Source organism: Pleurodeles waltl, chromosome 12 (assembly GCF_031143425.1).
Source record: "Pleurodeles waltl isolate 20211129_DDA chromosome 12, aPleWal1.hap1.20221129, whole genome shotgun sequence".
NCBI classification, from domain to species: domain Eukaryota; kingdom Metazoa; phylum Chordata; class Amphibia; order Caudata; family Salamandridae; genus Pleurodeles; species Pleurodeles waltl.
The window spans coordinates 80,896,248-80,916,226 of NC_090451.1; the positions used below are offsets into that span (position 1 = coordinate 80,896,248).

At 43.7% G+C, this 19,979-nt stretch overlaps 1 protein-coding gene across 1 annotated transcript in view; it reads right to left on the reverse strand.

The window, feature by feature from the left end:
- Positions 1-5,896: 5,896 nt before the first annotated feature.
- Positions 5,897-19,979, reverse strand: part of AP3D1 (adaptor related protein complex 3 subunit delta 1) — a 437,106-nt gene continuing 423,023 nt past the window's right edge. The window contains exons 32-33 of the mRNA XM_069217822.1: positions 10,315-10,394; positions 5,897-10,163 (exon numbers count right to left, since the gene is read on the reverse strand). Coding sequence (XP_069073923.1) covers positions 10,068-10,163; positions 10,315-10,394 — 176 coding nt within the window. The 3' untranslated portion in view covers positions 5,897-10,067. The remainder of the gene's footprint in view (positions 10,164-10,314; positions 10,395-19,979) is intronic.

Sequence of the window (19,979 nt, forward strand, 5' to 3'; positions counted from 1 at the left end):
TTGAACTCCTTTTTGAGGAAGAGATGGCGGGGCCAAAGGTCTAGGATAGGGCAGAGGCCTTTGTCCTTTTTGAGCACCAGGAAGTAGCAGGAATAACAACAATGACCTAATTCTGACACCCAGGGACCCTCTCAATGGCTCCTTTTCCCAAGAGAACTGTAACATCCTCGCAGAGAAGTGTCAGGTGATCCTCCATCATCCAGTTGTAGGATGGTGGCATGGATAGCGGAGGTAGTCGCAAACGGGAGGGAGTAGCCCCTTTGAACAATTTCCCAAACTACCTTCCTAACGTGATGGACTGCCACTGGGGAAGGTGATAGCGAATCTTTACTCCGATTGGTCCCAAGTGCGGAACCGTTCAGACGAAGAAGGTTTGCAGGTCACTGCAGAAGAGAGGGGGCGGGATCTTGGACTGGCTAAACTGATGGCTCACTGATCCACAAAGATGTTGGACCCCACATTCCCAGCCATGCAGAGGTAGCATGTGCAGGACGGTGGCTGGGGGCAACAGACGTGCTTGGGTGTTCCTTCTGTAGCTATGAAATGGGCGAAAAGTGGACTGAGGGCAGTGAAGGGCAGCTGCCAGGCCCAAGGACCTGGCTGTAGCCTGGGACTCTTTAAAGCGCTCGAGCGCCAAGCCTGCTTGGTCTTCGAAGGGAAGGGTATTATCAAAGGGCATGTCCATAAGGGTAGATTGGACATCCCCCAAAAAGCCTGACGTCCTCAACCAGGCGTGGCGCCTCAAGGCCACTGTTGACGCTAGAAGTCTATCAGATGAAAAATTACTTGCCTTCAGTAATGCTTTATCTGGTAGAGACTATATCTAGCTGCACATTTCTTACCGACCCACTCAACCTCTCTGCTCTGCGAACGGATCTCTAGGGATAGGGCTGATCCCTTTTAGGGCCCTAGTTATTCACACCAGTGGTTAGTGCACTTCCTGGCTCCACACCTCTGGTGTAAAAAGTCTATAAAGTTAATTGATGTCTGGGTGGTGTCTATATAAGTTCCGCAACATCACTTCTGGCATGGACGATGATGTATGTGGAACCGAACGACACCACTTTACGGTGCGCAGGGGTACTGCTCACAAAAATCTTTCAGATCCAGTCCGGTGCCTGTGGAAAATTCAAAGGTAAGGAATCTGCAGCTACATATAGCCTCTACCAGATAAGGAGTTACTGAAGGTAAGTAACCTGTTCTACTCCTCACCAAAATCTGGGTAGCGCTGTGCAGCTTACAAACATATGCATGTTATATGCTTCTGAGGAGTTACATTTCTTACATCTTGGTGCTTCTTTCCTAGCTAATGTGGCCAGTTTTTCTGGAGTCCAGTAGATCCTATGTAGGGTAAAAAAGGTGTTTTTTTCCTTTAGAGTAGCAGGCTTGGCTATAGTATATAGAGTATTCAAAGATTCTAGCCAAAACATCTCAGATTTTGGCGTCAGTATTTGTCCTTCCATCAGCAGTAAGAATGTTTCAGCTTGCCATCTTCTGCTTGGAGTAATTCTCCATAACATACAGAAATTATTTTCCTGATATTGAAACATCTTTAGTCCATTCCTCATACTCCCGTTGTTACTGTCCAGCCCTGCCCTGTTTAACCCACTATGACGCCATCTATAGGTATTTGAACCTGAAAATAGCTCCCTCCATGACTTCTGATATTTTATCCCAACAAAACAAACTGGTCTCTGACCGAAGGTGACCCAGACACTAAAATCAGAATTCAGCTTCAATTTCTGGCAGGATCAATCAAAAATCGAAGGCAACATAAATGATAAACCTACTGCTGGCATGCCATGTGGCAATTTTATTCCTGTGGAAACTAAAACTGTATAACCATTATATACAAGAAAATTTATTCTCCAGGTTTTCTGTAAACGAACGATTGGATAATTAGTATTAGAAGATTTGACAAACCCCATCAGGCACAAAATCTGTCATTTTCAAAGCACTAATTTGAATAAACCTGTTAAAAACAATTCTACCATTACCTCTACTTTTAGGTGACATGTGGATCAGTCTGGGTATCCAGAATAAGTTAGCGAGAGACTTAACTGAGTTTCCTCAGTTTGAGTATCAAATTATGAGAGATTTTCCCATGACACCTAGTCAGAATGATGTTTGCTGCGTTAGTGTCATATAAAAATATCATGAGTTATTTTTGGGGCCAAACATGGAAATTATGGTAGTGTAGATAACTAACAAGAAGACTTTTCATATACATGTCTTTGGCTCTCCTCGGGTAATGTTGCTCTTTCAGCTTTCACCGATAATATGTCTGTCCTGCAAATTATACAAGACATGACAGTTCCCATTATAATTTTACTATCAGGTAAAGTTTTTAAGTTCTACTTTAACAACTCCATGTTTTAACAACTGTAGGAGTTTAAGATACGTGGACTTACTAATCTTAAGTTGGGTGTGGTGTATAACCATTCAAGTATAATAACCTATTAAAATGGCTTTCATTATCTGGAAAATTCAGAATAAAACGCAATTAAGATATATTTTCCAAACAAGAGTTGATATTTAGTACATTAGCAAAGGATCTAACTGTGAGTATACAACATAGTTAGCCTGAAATTCTTTTGCTATGGATTTTAAAGTCACATTTGACTCATAACAATTTATATCTACATACTATTTAAAGCTGTGGAAACCACATAACTTTTTATTTCACTCTTTTGTTTTTTACCACATTTGTAGGAAGGTCTCCTAAAAGGCTGTTTTTGATTTTATATCAGGTCCCTTTCATATTAATTGTAGCACCAAAAACTTTTCTACATTTATTCTCCACGCAAACACTACACTGATATTTTCAATTAAATATTCTGAAATATACTTTAGACTTACATAGTGATGAAATAATTATGAGACCCATACCGTGCAATTTTAATTTGGCAAAATGATAGAAACTATGACAAACCAGCTTTAGTTTCTTGTGAAAGATTAGGCGGATAGAATAGTCTACAATTCACAATTATCAACATTACAATATTCTGAAATATTCTTTTGATTTGCATAGTGCTGAAATAGTTATGAAAAACCATACAAGTTTATTTTGGCAAAATGATAGAAACTAGGGCACACCAGCTTTAGTTTCTTCTTGTAGAAGATTAGACTAATAGCCTACAATACATGATTGCCAATTTTACACAAAACGTTCTGGAACAATGTGCTGCACTTGGTATATTGTCCATTATACACGTATTTTATTTATGGTGAAGTGGTGAGAGCTCAAATTATTATGGGACTGCTTCATAGAGCTAGAATGAAGATAAGAGGTAGTAAACAAGGTTGTAAGAGACCAGTGCCTATAGTCTGAGCAAAAGAGGAGATTCTTCTGAATGTCTAAGAACTTTCATAAATCTGTTTTGACTCAATTGTGTTATGAAAATTCTAGAAGCAAGAGCCTTACAGATGAAGGGAACTGGGGAAATGGAGAAATATTAACCCAAAAACCTAGAAATCACAAATACATTTGTGAGTTACTGATAATCATTATACTTTGTCGCTCAAGTAGATCACCTTTAATTCAGTGAATTTGTTCATAAATAGCAAATGTTGTGTGTTCATGGTTAAATAGATATAATCCCAGTGTTTTAGTGTAAAGAAAATAATACACTATGTATGTAACTCCTGTAAATGTCAGCAGCAAAAGTCTAAGTCTAACTGGTAAAAGAGGATAAAGTACTCATGGCCACCTTGACGACAATTAAAAACGTTTAGAGACAGAACCGCTATTCAATGCCTTTAGGTCTTCAATCATTACCGAATGTATGTGAGTTTTTGAACAAAAAAAATCAGGACCTGATTTGAGTGTCAACTTTCTTTTCAATAAAAGAAGTGTATGGAAATCTAAAGGATGGCAGAATGGTATTTAAATCTATGTGTGAAGGGTTAGCATTCACAAGGAAATCTAACAGTGGGTTGACGAAAGAGGGCCTAAAGGAGAGTTTGTTTATGACGAGGAATGTAGCTACTGGGTGTCTTGGGCTTCTTGAGCACAATCGTAACACAACTTTCTCACTTGAAATGGTGGTGAGTTGTTTTGTTGCACTTTAACAAGTAAGATAGATTGAAAGCATGTTCATTGTCCAAATGCTGCCAGCAAAGATTTAGATGAAACCAATATTCCTCTGAATGACCTCGACCCAAAGCAAAATGGGAACTTCCGAAGTTCAATCTCTACAACTGTAGCTGTCTTTGGACTCTCAACCACATAAGCTTGAGCTGATCAGAGTAATAATTAAGCCGGACCAGGAAACCAGCCCTGGCAGAGGCTCTGCCTGCATTTCTCTTCCCACTCCTATTGCCCGTGATAAAATCTATGAATAAGACAAGGGAGAACAGGGCATTAGATGTTAGCTCAACTATGTCTGCGGCCTCGTGGCATTTCTAACAGTCAGGTACAATACGAATTTAAAATGAATCTACAGGAGGATATGGTGAAGGGGCCTTGAGTGAAAAAGAAATGGTTGCATGTGAACTACAGACAGGTAGAAATAGCTGGAGGTAGGTGAGCAAGATAACAAGACACTTACATAAGCCACCATGAGATGAAGGGGACAAAGACATGAAAAATGTTAATATGAGTATGACAATGCTACACAATAGAGGAAAGATTTTGAACAGGATCTATGTCATTGCAAAAAAGACTTATGAAGAATTCTTCTAAACAAACCCCATACAATCATTAAAAAACAACATTACTTTGTTCAGCACAACAAACAAGCTGCAACATTGGGCTAGTTTTTATTCCCTCAACCTCATCAATATTAACACCAATGTTTAAATGTAATCTCTTACCCAAATTCTTTAGCATATCTAACATTTACCCAAACTCTAAATGTAACACTCTAATGCTAGCTCTATCCTTTGCTCTTTTGTTTACCTTAATTGACAACGTAATATTAGACCTAATGCAAACCGTTCCAATAACTCTAAACCTGAGCTGAATTTAACTCTTAATCTTACTCTAATTCCAAACAAATATCCAAATTACCCTGGTACTAATCAGGAAAAAAGCTAGGAATTTCCTGAACTTTCTTTTGTAATGGCTTTTTATTCTGGATGGTTTTCGATTTTTTCTTTAATTTGGATAAATTGACTTACCCCCATTAGAGGACCAAAACAAGAAATTACAATAATGTACCTTTGGTAATTGATGCACCTCAGGGTATTTAGTTATGTGTTTGTGAATCTTGTGAGAGTAGTATAAAATAATTTATCTTGTACAATATAGGTGGGTCTGCCAGGCATGTAAGAGACTTAGTACATTAGATGTAACTCTCAACTTGGAGTTGAGATTGACAGAAGAATCCATTTAGTCTATAGATATGAGAAACCCTAGACACAAGTCACTTGCTGGGAGCTAATAAGACTGACTGAGCTGGAATTGTGTATATGACCAGCTAATTGTCTTTAATTGTTTTCAGAGTTAGTTATAATGGGTGCCTGGAATGGAATCAATGGTCATGGGACAATGTGTTATGGTAGTGGGGGTTTGAACAATGATCCCCACCTTCCATATTGAAGGAATTTTACTGCGTTGTCAAAATGTGTTCAAACCATCTGAACCAAACATTTATGTTACAGCCAGAATTATGAGTACTAACATTGCAAGTCCTTTTACAAAATATAGGAACTGTACATTGTTGACATATAGCATCTTTACTAAATTAACACAATCTAAAAATACATTTACGGAGATAGTGGATCTGAATAATGACACTCTCAAATACAACATTATAGCAAAGCGTTCAACTTACATCAAAAGTCTTTGTTAGCTTTGTGACTTAAGCCTGATTAAAGATTGAACAAATCAAATCTAGCTCAACTTGTATACATCTTGACCATTTCGTCAGAAGAAGGGAAACAAGAAAACAAATCAGTTTCATATATATTTTATTGGATCATCTTGACACAAAAATCAATACAGCAGCTTTGTGGTAAGTTTTTTTAAAGTTTTTTCCTGAAGGAAATGTAGATAGCAAATTGTTTTTCTTTATTAAAACACATCGTACAGCTCAAACTCCTTGCTCCACCACACAGGATTTTAATGTTTGGAATGATCTACATGCTAAAGTGACAGTTTGGGTTGACAGACGAAAATAATTAAAAAAATAAGCAAAAAAACATAACCCAAAACACCTACTCCCTTCCCAGTGATATTAGGACGTTGTTGGGTCATTTTTAATTAGGAACACTTTCATGTCTGATTTGTACATTGGATCAAGGTAAGGATCAAAATCATCCGTAAACATGGGATTTGAAATAAATTGCTGCAGAACACTCCTTACTATGATTTTAGTAGACAACAACAAAGCCCACATTCAAGAAAGGTCAATGAATCCTGGTACGAACGAACACCTTCAACTATATAAGTACCACAAACATTTGTGAAAAATAATCAATGCCAATCAAGCATTTTCACCTTAGCTTTGACCTTAGTGTATTCATTTTTAAAATCACTAACCCGAACTGAGAAACCTGTAGTAGAACTGGTTTCTGTAGGTCAACTGTCCCATACAAGAGTATGGTGTCAGTAACACAGACCTAAGAGCTGGATTACGTTTACTGCTTCTCAGATCAAGATCCTGGCTGCTTCGTTGTGCCTCTTGCTGGAAAGACATACTCTTTAAATAGAACCAAATGTGATTCAAAAATAAATAAATCTATCTTTGCTCCAAAACATACTTTATTCCAAAGCAAGCGAATGCATTATCAAACAATGTGGACATTATTCAGTAACACATGTCCCACCTTAACAGTACCAAATATTGATTATCTTGAGAAGAGTTAACACAGTGCTGAACTTACGAGGATCAGAGCATACAAGCATCTTGTTTTCACTAACTTTCTGAAAGCACTAGTTAGGTTACGTTTTTCACTGGTTCATGTAAGCTTTTGGGAAGTTAATTTGTTCTTCATGTGTGAACCTGTGTAAAATCTAACTTTTTGTTAAGGTTTGAGAACTCGTGCAATCAATAACTCGTATTCCTTCCACTTGAGTACTACAAGATTACATACCACATATAAAGCTTTACTTATTAAAAAATAGGGTATTGTGGGAATCTCAGGCTGCAACCTTAATGTAAAAAAATGTAATACCTGCCCTAATACTCAATTATGTTTAACACTGCAAAAACAAATTAAGTGGTTGGTTGAAAACGCTGGGGTACTGCCTCTCCTGTGGAACACCCCAGAATGATGAACAGCATTACCAACCTGTAGCAGGTATGCATGGGGTGGGTGCTATAAAATTTAGACTACCTCAAACTTATCCTTTAATGTGAATGCTTTGTCCTATAATAACATTTAGTGAGCTCTGTAACTTATTGATGAGAATGTAGGGTTGTATCGAAGCCTGAACACATCATGAATTTGCTGTACCTGGCTGTTTTTCTGTTTACAGAAAAACTTAAGATTTAAGTTTAATCATTCCCCACATGTCTGTCAGCCTTTTACTTTGGTTTGCACAGCTCAGACACATTCAAGTATGTAGCTGTTTCCGCCTAAACCATACAGCTTTTGGAAAGCTCAAAATATGGTCTTGTCAAAGTGATTTGATTGCTTAGCTGAAGGCCTGGTGGTAATCTGATTCAACATATAAATAAATGCCCCTGCTATACTCTGATGCTACTAAGCATGAGGTTAAATAATTGAAAAACAATCAGCTTCAGTTCGGAGTTACACCGAAGGTATTGCATTAGTAACGTGTGCACACATGCATGTACAAGACAGAAAGAGGGTCTCCTCGAGCACCGAGTAAAAACCAGAAAGGACGTTTTAGAACGAGGTGAATGAGAAGGTCCGAGGAGAGATGTCAGATAACCCCAAGAGCAGGGGCTTCCAGTTTAGAGCTTAAGGGGAAGCAATGAGGCTTCCCAGTGAGTGTCAAAAGTGGGTGAGTTTGAGAATGAGGCTTTCTATGATAGCTACAAGAAATAACTGAAGAGTGAGGATTCAAAAAAGACCCACAGTGGGCAGACTAAAAAGAAATGTTCCAGGGCAGACGAACAAGAGTGGGCCAAGGAGGACGACGAACAAGCCAGGATTGCTGGTGATATCTGTAAGGGAATGACTGAAGAAAGCGCCCGAAAGTGAACGTGAAGAGAGTTTCTGGAAAGAACGGTATAGGAAGGGACACTTGTGTTCTAAACTGGGGGTGTGAGGGTCGAGATTTCCAAATGAGACCTGAAGAACATCTGAGAAGTGACTGAGAAAAGGTTTTGCGACAAGATCCTCAAGGTTGGTATGGGAAGACAACACATTTAACAATCTGAATGCAACATATGTCGGCACATACACACACCTTTTTTAGCTGACATTAGGATAATCTAAATAAAGAAAAGAGTACTGAGGTGCATAGAGGGGTTTCCTGGTGAGCTCAAGGAAAGTCGTGTCTATAGGAACATTACGATTTCGATTAAAATAGCTCTTAGAAGGTAAGATTTCACTTAGATAAATGTGTGGACTTGACAAATTATAGGCATGAGTATTCACAAATCAAAAACGTAAAAAGAACTGCTTACTAGACTCAAGCAAGAGCTGCCTTGCTGGGGTTAAGCAGTGCAGTGTATTAAAACATAGCGATCACTACAGGGAAAGGATGGAGGATTCCATCGAGAAGGAGTGGAAATCAGGCTTGCCTACTAACAAGATTGAAAGAATATGGATCTTATGGCAGAAAAAAAGTGCAAGTTAAAACGACACCAAATGAGCCTGAGATGGGCTTCCCCTTGATCCAGGGCAAGAAGTGCGTAAAGGGGTCCGGCAGTTCAGACTCAGTTTGAAAAACCCAAATTTTAAGTGACTACTTCAAATGTCGAGAGTAGCCCAGAGACTTTTTACCCCCCCCCCCCCCTCCGAACAACTTACGAGTACACTGTGTGCACGTGTTTCTCTGGCAGTTCCATTTATTTATAGGTATACAACCACACGTTTAAGGTGAACAAAACCATTTGTTTCAAGAAACACAAAACAACAAAGAGGAAAACCAGTAAAAAAAAATATTTTAAACTTAACTACTTGTTCTTTTTAATGAACGATGGATGGGCAGTCACATTATTCAGCCAAGATCATCTTAGCATGATGTTTTACGAAGAGCTACCCCCATTTTTAATGGAAGTACAGGTTCGTAGCCAAAACCATGGAAAAACACAAACAAAATCTATGTGTCCTGAAGACGCATAGGCTGTAGTACGGGAATGTATTTATCAGTGGATGAAAGGCAACTGATAAAAAATTAATCTGACGGTCCCAACAAACAATGCGCCACCTGCTTGCGCTATCTCACACAAAATGAAAAACCAACAAAACAAATGACAAATACCCCTTTGGATTGAATTCCAGTTTCATTTGCTACATTAGAACATCAGGGGTGCAATTCTGGACATAGTAGAGCACAATTCAGCACAGAGGTGTAATGGTGGTTCAGCAAGGAAGTTTCTAGGAATAATAGTGAGATGAGATGACAGGCTCCCCAACCTTCCATAACCCCAAAGTCTGTTCACCCCCTTATTTGGTACTGATGCCATGATATATGATGCACTGGCAGTTGACTCTGTGTGTGACTGAGGCTCCCAAGCTTTCCAGGGTCTGTCCAGTTTTGAAGAAGGAGCACATGTGTATGTAAGAAGTCTCATTTAAATTTCACTAAAGTACCTGAGGCATCCTCCCAGCGGCTCTCCTCCCAGCGTCTGTAGAGGCTCTGAGGCAGCAGAAGTTCTAATCCACAATGTGCCTGGGATTCTCCTCCATCTCTCGTTGAGGAAACGTATCGGTAAACAAAGGGAAAATCAGAACAAAAATCTATGAGGTGGAAAGGGGCAACTTCACACCTGGTAAAAGTTCAACTAAATAATTGTCATAAAAATGTAACAAAGAGCCTTAGAATGCCGAATCTGCAATTGACAGTGAAGTGAAATTAAAAGCACGTCCCCGGTACATGCGTATAAGGGACCACCAGAACACTTGGAATGGGGAGGTGGAGTAGATGGTGGGTAGTCTTCCTTTTATCTTGTTTTAGTGCATCTTCTGTTGCTAGAAAGCAATATTCAGGACTTGGACAGCGTCTCTTTCATTTCGTCCAGTAAGTTGTTCAGGAGAGAGTCATCGCTGCACTTGCCATCTACCGATATGGAATTGTCACCCTGCATGTGAAGAAAAGATGCAGGATCAGCATGCAATAGGGGAGGCCGCCAACATAGATTCTACATGAAATTGCAAAAGCAACTCTTCATGGATAGAACCATGCCTAATAGACCAGTTGCACAGTAGAGCTATCTCTGCCACAGGCCTTACCTTTTTAACCAGCAGGCAGACGTGATGTCCTTGAATGGAACGGCTATACATAGATGCACAGGAGTCCACACGCTCCACAACTAGGGAAAAAGTAAAAAGAAAGCACTCGGTCACCTGCAGAGCACACTGTGAAGTCATGCCCACAATGGCCTCTGCATCAACATTACATAATCCTAACTCCAGAATTAATAAATACAAGACATCCAAAATTAAGCATGCCTTTAGATTTTTCAGGAAATTATTCAACCTAGTCATAATTTTCAGTGATGAAAAAGAATACATCAGAGAAAGCTTGCCTACATAAGTGCAGAAGGTAGGAGCACTGTTGGTCGGGAATGTGCACAAGGAGGAGGTAATTATTTTCTATGTAGCTTTCATTTAATTTAGTTGTGCTTATTTAAGTAAAGCACATTCTTAAAGGCCAGTGTCAAATCAATATAAGAACTGCAGATTAATATCAGAAATCAATTTCATCCCTATGAAAAAGAAAGTTTCCTATTTCAGTATCAATCTGCAGCAGAAAGCAAGCACTTAAATACCGCTATCGCAACACACCTGAAAACAGTGTCGATATTTGCTTACGTCCTACTTTGGAATCCTATTCTCTGTGCCTACAAAGTACCAGAGCCTTAAGTTGATCCTCCACACTCGGATAGAATCTGACTTGCTCTCCTTAGTTTAGACAAAATGGAGGAGTTTTCCTCATTGATAAAAACAAAAAAACGCTATGTAGGGGTGCTACACATAAATGGTAAAGTGGAAAGGAACCTAAAGAGCATACAATTTGGTGCTGGAAAAGAGCTATGTTTAGGTCAAGCGCGCAAGCGCTTTGACCTGTTGTTAGTATTGTGGTCTTTAACCACACCCCCCACTTTCACTTGTTTGTAGGTTTGCCTTTCAAAAATCACTTGAGGTAATTGGTAATTGCTTTACGTTTGTACTGCCTTAAGGCTGTTTTTGTCACGCCTTGCAGACTGCTCCCGTTATATGGATCATTGCACGATTGCCAATATACTTCATTGTGGGCAAACTATTTTTTTCTTTTCACTCTCCACTTCATGCTGCATGGCTGCCATGGCGCTCACAGCGTGAAAAGGCACAACAGCGTGAACTCGACCAGCGGTATTGAAGCGCTGGTAATACTGTTCAGTTACCTAATCGAGTCATTTCTTGTGGCTCTTCCCTTAAAACACTTGAAATTGGTGAATGCTTTACGTACAACAAAACTACTCAAAATGAAAGCGGCGCTCCCGGCATAGGGGAAAGCAGATACTACAATATTCACTGCACTCCGAAAAACTTGACCCATAATGCAAGCATTCTTTTTCACAACATTTGTGTCCATAACTCAGTCTGTGTTGGTCCTAGGACAATGGGACCACCACCAAAGCATTCAGCTATCTTGTGGCTCTCCTTTGCTGACAAAGGTAAGGACAAACGTTTGACTGTGAGGGAGGAAGGTGCAGACAACTACCATGTCTTGAAAGAGGCTCTGATTAATGGGTTTGGGCTCAGAACTGAGGAGTATAGGATTAAGTTCAGAGAAACTCAGAAGGAGTGCTCTCAAGACTGGGTAGATCTTGTGGACTGTTAACAGTTAAGGCTCTGGAAGGCTGGTTACATGGTAGTAATGTGCATGACCTTGAAGGGCTGTACAACCTTACCATGAGACAGCACATCCTTAATAACTGTGTGTGTGAGAAACTGCAGCAGTACCTGGTGGACCCAGATCTGACTTCTCCCCAAAGAACTGGGAAAGAAGGCAGACATATGGGTTTACACCAAGGTGAGTAAGAAAATTCACAGTAGGGTGACCAAAAGATGAAATCTTTTTTTGAAACCCAGGAGAAAGCTGGGGAGAAATCAACTGAAAAGAAGTGTCATCAGACCCACAGAATTCTTCCGGGGGAGGGTCCAAATCCTCTTCCTCCTCCTCCAAAAAGAAACCTTGGTGCTTCCTGTGTAGAGAAAAAGGCCATAAGGCAATTGACAGCACTTGCCCTAAGAAAAGCACCAAGAGTACTACTACCACTTCTCCTAGTGCCTCTTGCAATTGCACTGGTGGTATCACTTCAACCAAGGGTGTCACTGGGTTCAACCTGGAGAGTGCAGTGGTCTTTAACCTAGTCAGAGAGACCACTGAGGCTGTCTTAGAATCAGAGGGTGGGATTGACCTACCCACTTTGGTAGCCTGGCCTTCAAATATGAAAAAATGCAGGCAGTACCTCCTTATAAATGGTATTGAGGCAGAAACTTACACCAGCGCCAGTGTCACTATGGTGACTGAAAAACAGGTTCCTCCTGAGCAATTCTTCCTTCGTCACAATTACCAGGTCACCAACGCAGATAACATCACTAAGTTCCGCTCCATGGCTTTTGTTAACCTTAGCGGGGGAGGCAGTGGGTGTTATGGGCCCTAACAGAGTTATAGTGTCCTCCTCCATTCCTGTAGCTTGTCTAATGGGCAATGATCTAGACCTCAGCCTGAGCCGAAGTGGAGCTGCAGACCCATGCAGCAATGCTGGGTATCCCTGACAATGTCTTTTTGACAACAAAAGTACAGGCGAGGAAACAGGGAGAATCTGGAGCACTGGAGCCTTAAACTATGGACCAGTCAGCTCACAAGAAGAGAAGTAGGAAGGGTAAGAAATTGTATCCTGCCCAAGACTCATGTGAGGATCAGTCCCCTCAGGGGGGTGATCTTACTTCTTGTGAGGAACCCTGCATCAAAGGAGCTGGGTGTAGGAAGCTGTCCTGGTGTGTGGTGTTATTACCTTATACCAGGTATCCCCTATTAGTGAAGTGTAGGCAGTGTCGAGGAAGCCAGGGCTCTGTAGAGGTAGCTGTGGAGGAGCAGCCAAGACTTATCTAAGAGAAATGCAAAGCTTATGCATTACCACTACAATCACACAGCACTTACACACATGAAAAAAACCACAGGGTTACAAAAATAAAGGTACTTTATTATCGTAACACAAATACTAAAATATTGTATAGGCAATACTCCAACTGGAGGTATGTAAACACACTATTAGATACACATTAGAAAGTATAAAAAGTAATGGGCATTGATAAAAGCAATAGCAAATAGTGAGGGCCCTAGGGGAGGGCAAAACCATATACTAAAAAAGTGGAATGTGAAAGGCAGTCCCTCACACAAGGAAGTGGAATCAGTAGAGGGGAGCGGAGGTAAGTACCTGGTTCTACCCAAAACCAACAGGAGGACTTTGGAAAAGGATTTTGCAAGACCCAACCAAGACTGGAAGATTCCAAAGGTTGATTCTGACAGATGAGGACCTGCAAAGGAAGGGGACAAGGCCAGTTTGTGATGGAGTGTCTGGTTGTGGCAGGAGCCACTACCCACCCTTCTGTGGATGCAGGACCAGGTCGACAAAGTCAGCAGTGCAGCACAGGAGCAGAAGAGGAGTTGCGGGCGTGATGCAAGTGATGTCCCACATCAATGGTCGGGATGCAGTCGGTCAGTGGTCGGTCAGTGGTCAGTCAGTGGTGCTGGAATACCACCAACAAGCCTTGGCAAAGTCAAGAGTCAGAGAAGAAGGTTTTGCAAGGCTCAAGAGGACAAGCAAGGTCCAGGGTACTTGACCCAAGGAGAGGAGTCTGGGGTGACCCTCAGCAGCTGGGAGAGTCAAAAGAAGAGGCGGCAGCCCCCACAGGCAGCAGGCACAGGAGTCGCAGTGAGGCCCACTCAGCACACCTGGATGAATGTCCCACATCGCTGGAGCAGCAGGCAGGAGACTGCTGCTCCAGCGACGTGGGACACTCAACCAGGGAGAAGTGCTGGGGAGCGTGGAGATCCCATGGCTGAGGAAAAAACATGCCTTGGTAGCTACAAGAGTCATGGTGCGAAGGGGTACTGTCCTGCAAGCTTAGACAAAGGCTTACCATCTCCTAAGTTGGACAGCTGGTAGAGAAGACCAAGGGCACCATTCCAGATCAATCCTGTGAAGCAGGATCCACGCAGCTCCAGGGGAGAGAAGATCCACACAGCGGGTCGTTGTTGCAGATGCAGGGAAGTGACGACTCCACTCCAAGGGAGATTCCTTCTTACTTTTCGTGCAGGCTGAAGACTAATCACCCTCAGAGGATGCACAGCCGGGGAAATGTTGCAGTTTCCGGAAGGAGCCGGAGAAACAGTGTTGCAGAGCGAAGTTGTCACTGAAGTTGGTGATTGTTGGTTCCTGGAGGGTCCAGTCCGAGTCCCAGGGGCCAGAAGATGAAGTAAACGATGCAGAGGAGCCCTGCTGTAATCTTGAACGTCGAATCTAAGGACCCACCCAAGAGGGAGACCCTAAATAGCCCAGCAAGGGGGATTGGTCACCTAGCCAGGTGATCACCTATCAGGAGTGGGCTGTGACGTCACCTACCTGACCTGCCACTCAGATGCTCCTAGTGGCCACTGCCCTCCTTGGATTCAAGATGGCAGAATCAAGTGCCACCTGGAGGAGCTCTGGGCACCACCCCTGGGGTGGTGATGGACAAGGGAGTGGTCACTCCCCGATCCATTGTCCAGTTTTGTGCCACAGCAGGGACCGGGGGTCTCTGGACTGGTGCAAACCGGTTAGTGCAAGGAGGGCACCAAATGTGCACTTCAAAGAATACCGGTGGCTTGGGGAGGCTACCTCTCCCAAGCCATGTAACACCTATTTCCAACGGTTACCTCCCTCTCCTACAGGAAATCCTTTGTTCTGCCCTCTTGCCTGAGCTGGTCAAGCAGCAGGAGGGCAGAAACCTCTGAGGGGTGGCAACAGCACGGGCTGCAAAGAAAACCCCAGAAGACTAGTAGGAGCAATGCTGGGGGTCATCTAAGGAGCCCCTAGAGGGAATAGAAGCATACAACCAACACGGGCAACAGTATTGGGGTATGTCCAAACATGTTGGAATCATCCCAACATGCACAGGTTCGGAGTTACCATTATGCAGCTGTATCCAGTACAGAGGTAAAATGGCTTCCCCGCAATTTTGAAGTCCAGTGTAATGCAGCTGGAGTTCATAGGGGCACCTCTGATCATGCACTTATAGTCAAGTGGTGCAGTGACCTGTAGCATAAAGGTGCATGCACCTTTTCACGCTGGCTGCCATGGCAGGCCTGCAGACACATTTTGCATTGGCTCCCATGGGTGGCATAATATATGCTGCAGCCCATGGGGAACCCCTGGTGCCCCAATGCACTGGGTACCTAGGTACCATATACTAGGGACTTACATGGGGGCACCAGAATGCCAATCGTGGTGTGTGCAAAAGTCCTAAACAACCAAATGTAGAGGGAGACGGCACGGTCACTGGGGTCCTGGTTAGCAGGATCCCAGTGAACACAGTCAAAACACACGGACAGTAGGCAGAAAGTGGGGGCAACAATGCCAAAAAGAGGCTACTTTCCTACACTGGGTGCTGACACAGCAGCTCTTGGGTGCAGGGGGGCCTCCAAAGAAGAGCTGAGTTTGGGGCAGAAGTCCTGCCTTTCTCTTGTTGGCCTCAGGCAGGAAGCTGCTGCCTAAGAGACAGGGGCTGTCAGTGTATCCCACAGGGTCTATTGGGAAAATGGGCTTCTGTACGCTGATTCTAGGGACCCCAAACCTGTTGCCACCAGGAGGTTGGTCATGCCTCAGAATTCTGATGGATACATCTACCTGTGGATTCCTCATCTTTTGAATACTCCCAATGTGCCAGCATTCAACCAAACGTTTTTTCTTTCTTTCTAGTTCTCCACATCAACGAGGATGTCACAATGGAACGGGTCCGCATGCGACTCCATCTGACGTCATCAGAGCCATAAGGAATCGTTGCCGGCGTGCTGACGTCAGTTCTCTTTTTCCTGTGCATTCAACGCTAACAGTTTCTCTACCTCTCCAGGTGGTTACACTGTATCGAAGGGGCTTCTTTGTTGATTTTGTCCTTGTGAGGCAATGCCCCTGCCAAAAACGCCAGGCTTTAAGCCTTGTAGAGTGGGGAGGTCACATGTCAGTTACTGACCATCACGAAAACTGCCTCTGGTGCTTAAGTTCTGGCCATGACATGGAGAGATGCTCTTCTTGTCAAAGCATGAACCCAAAAGCACTGAAAGAAAGAGAGACAAAGCTGTTCCTGGCAAAAGCTAAGAAGGAGGACCGGGGTGTTGAAAATCCAAGCCTCAAGAGGAAGAGTTGTTCCACAGGTATTCGAGGTCACACAAGAAGCGGCGTTGCTCATCCCGAGATACCAGCCCTCGGCTTTTGTCTCCGGCTTTCGAAGTCTCTGTGCCGTTCAACGTGGGAGGTGAGTCCCACTCTATCTCCTCCTCAACCGGTCACCAGAGATGTCACCGACACCGTCTTTGGTGGAAATCTCTGTGTCACAATCGAGTCCTGCAACACAGTTGTCTCATGTGACTTCATCAGCTCAGGAGATTGACAAGTTGGATAAATCTTCCACAACAGGAGCAGGAGTATCCAAAGTTTCCATCCCGGGGGACGGACCCATCCAACTTCTTGAACGCTATGTATAGCATTTTTAACAGAGCAATAGCCCCCTCTGGTGCACTTGCGGGCCACACTAGTCCTTTGGCCTTTAATCTCAGAGGCTTCCCGGCGCCGTATTGGCAGGCTCCTTTCATGCCTTTCCTGCCTACGATTCTTTATCAGTGGCCTGGGGGAGATATCATCTCCTTTGGAGTTGTTGGCTCCACCAGTGCCGATTCAGACGTAGGATAGATCTTGTTCAGCATCAAGTCAATCAACACCTGCCTCCTCAACATCGGCGCATTTTGACGCCACAGCTAGAATCCAGGTTGAGGTCTAGGAGGGAAGTCTTGAGGCTCTTGGAGGAGCAGCAGTATTTAGAAGAGCAGCAGAACCTCAAGGAAGGAGAGATTCCATTGCCTTCCCAACTAATTTGAAGGTACTGAGGTAGCGAGTGGGCCAGACACTTCTCCTGAGTGGGAATTGTTGTCCCCTGGGGGTACACCAAGTCCGGAGGTAACCTCAAATCATGGGGTAATCAGGAAGGCTGCAGAACTTCTGGACTTACCACTGCCCACCACGGAATTGAAGTTGAACATTCTGACTGAGGTTCTCCTCTCTTTTCTGCAACATTAGAACCCCTCCTGCCTTTTAATGAGGCTTTGTCAGAGCCAGTCTTGGATCTGTGACGGAAGCCTGTTACTACTCCTGCAGCTTCAAAGTCTGTTGCCAGGAGGTATAGAGGTACACCAGGTGACCCACAATTTCTGATTCAGCACCGAACATCTGAAAGCCTGGTGGTGCAGGCTTCATATTCCTCGAAGGCTGCACCTGGTGCCTTGCCCACGACTCCTGCAGATAGGGAATCGAAAGGCCTGGAGCAGTCGGCAAAGATGATCTTTTCGCCAGAAAGCACAGCGCTGAAATTGGTGAATGCTACATATCTGTTCGGCAGGTATATCCATGCACTGATAGCTTCGTCCAAAGAGGTAATTCTCAAACTGCCGCAGGATGTGCAGGGTAATTTTGAGGTGCTGCTGTAGGACAGTCAGGCAGCAGTTAAACAGGTTTTTCAATCGGGCCTGGAGACTGCAAACTATGTTGCCAGAGCCATGGGGACTTCAACTGCAACTAAAAGGCATGCATGGCTTAGAGGGTCGGGGTTCTCCCCTGATGTACAGTCCACTTTAATAAATCTTCCATTTGACGGAGCCAGATTGTTTGGAGCCAAGGCAGATTCAACCCTGGAGAGGCTTAAGGAGAGTAAGGTCATTGCCGAGTCACTAGGTTTTCCTACACTCTCCTCAACGTACAGACCTTTCCGTATGTTTAGGGGGTTTGGCCGCAACTCCTCCTTTTGTAGGACGCAGCACTTCCAAAGTACGCAGTCTGCATACCCCCTCATTAAATCCTACAGAGGTCGTGGGAGACCTAGGGAGCATGGTACCGTCCACATCAGCCTTCCTCCTCCTCCACTTCATCTTCCGCTGAAAATCTTGAAGGGAAGCAACCCTAGTTCTCCCTCCTTTCAAGAGCATGTCTTACCCTCCAAGAGTGGGAGTCAATAACAACAGACAGTTGGGTGTTAAACAATGTAGGAAATGGGTATGCACTTACCTTTTGGGAGTTTTCCCCTTCCTTCCCTCCCCAGCAAACCTTTTGTTCAGAAGAACTTCTGCTGCTGCTTTTAAAGGGTGCAGTGGAGTTGGTTCCACAGCAGGAAAGGGGTCAGGGATGTTATTCAAGCTATTTCCTGATCCCCAAAAAGGATGGTCGTTTGCTCCCCATCCTGTACCGGAGGATTTTGAATTGGTTCCTCAAACAGGACAAATTCAAAATGCTGACCCCAGCACAAGTGCTTCTTTCACTGGACAAGGAAGACGAGGTTTTCTATCCACTTGCAGGATGCATATTTTCACATCCCCATTCTGCAGTCCCATAGGAAGTATCTCCGATTCATGGTAGGGAAACAACACTACCATTTTGCGGTCCTTCTTTTTGGTCTTACTTCCGCGCCTTGAGTCTTCACAAAGGTGATGGCAGTGGTTGTAGAGCATCTCAGAAGGTGGGGAATACCGGTATTCCCTTACCTAGAGAATTGGTTGCTAAAAGCCAAGTCTCCAGAGTTGGTGCAGCATCACCTGAAAATGATGACGCATCTGTTGTTCAATCTGGGGTTTTCAATCAATGTCCCCAAATCTCACCTGGAGCCCTCCCAGGGCATCCTGTTCATAGGGGCGGAAACTGGACACCACAGTGAATCGGGCCTATCCTCCTCCACAGAGGGTTCAAGACATTTGGGTATGATTCCAATGTTTCAGGATGGAGCGCTTGTTCAAGTCCTCAAGGTCTTATGTCTGCTTGGTCTGTTCGCTTCCTGCATTCTGTTGGTCACTTATGCACGGTGGCACATGAGGGCCCTTCAGTGGTGCCTCTGCAAGCAGTGGTTTTAGCACAAAGGAGATCTCAAAAGAGTCAATAAGGCTCTCCAGGGGCACTGTGATGGATCTTCAATGGCGGTCTTTGAGTGGCAACTTTACACAGAGGAGACTGTTTTGCTCACCACCTCCTGTGACCACAGTTCTCATGGATGCTTCCACTCCAGGGAGGGGAGCGCATATAATCTGTTGGAATTGCGGACGATATGTCTAGCTCTCAAGGCTTTCCTCCCTTCCATTTGGGGTCAGTCGGTTCAGGTCTTGTCAAACAACACTACCGCTATGTGGTTCATCAACAAACTGGGGCAATAAGGTAATATCTTCTCTGCAGAGAGGCTCTATGTATCTGGTCCTGGGCTCAGGACCGTCAGATTTGCTTAGTAGCAACCATTTGGCTGGAGTTCTCAACGTACGTGCAGACAGTCTCACCCGGCACTTTTCAGCAGACCACAGGTGGCCTCTCCACCTGGAGGTGCTTCTTCACATCTTTCAGTTATTGGGGGGGTGGGGGGGGGGGGGGGGGGGGGTTGAGTTGCCTCAAATAGACCTGTTTGCTATTCGTGAGAATGTGCATTGCTCATTCTCCTCCAGTATTTGATGCAGTGAGCATTGGGGGATGTGCTTCAGTTGAGCTGGAGCAACCGGCTGCTTTATGAGTTTCCTCCCATACCCTTGATTCCTTGGGTTCTGATGAAGATTCACTAAGACCGGGCTCAAGTCCTATTAATATCCCTGATTGGCCAAGAAGGGTGTGGTACACAGACCTCCTTCA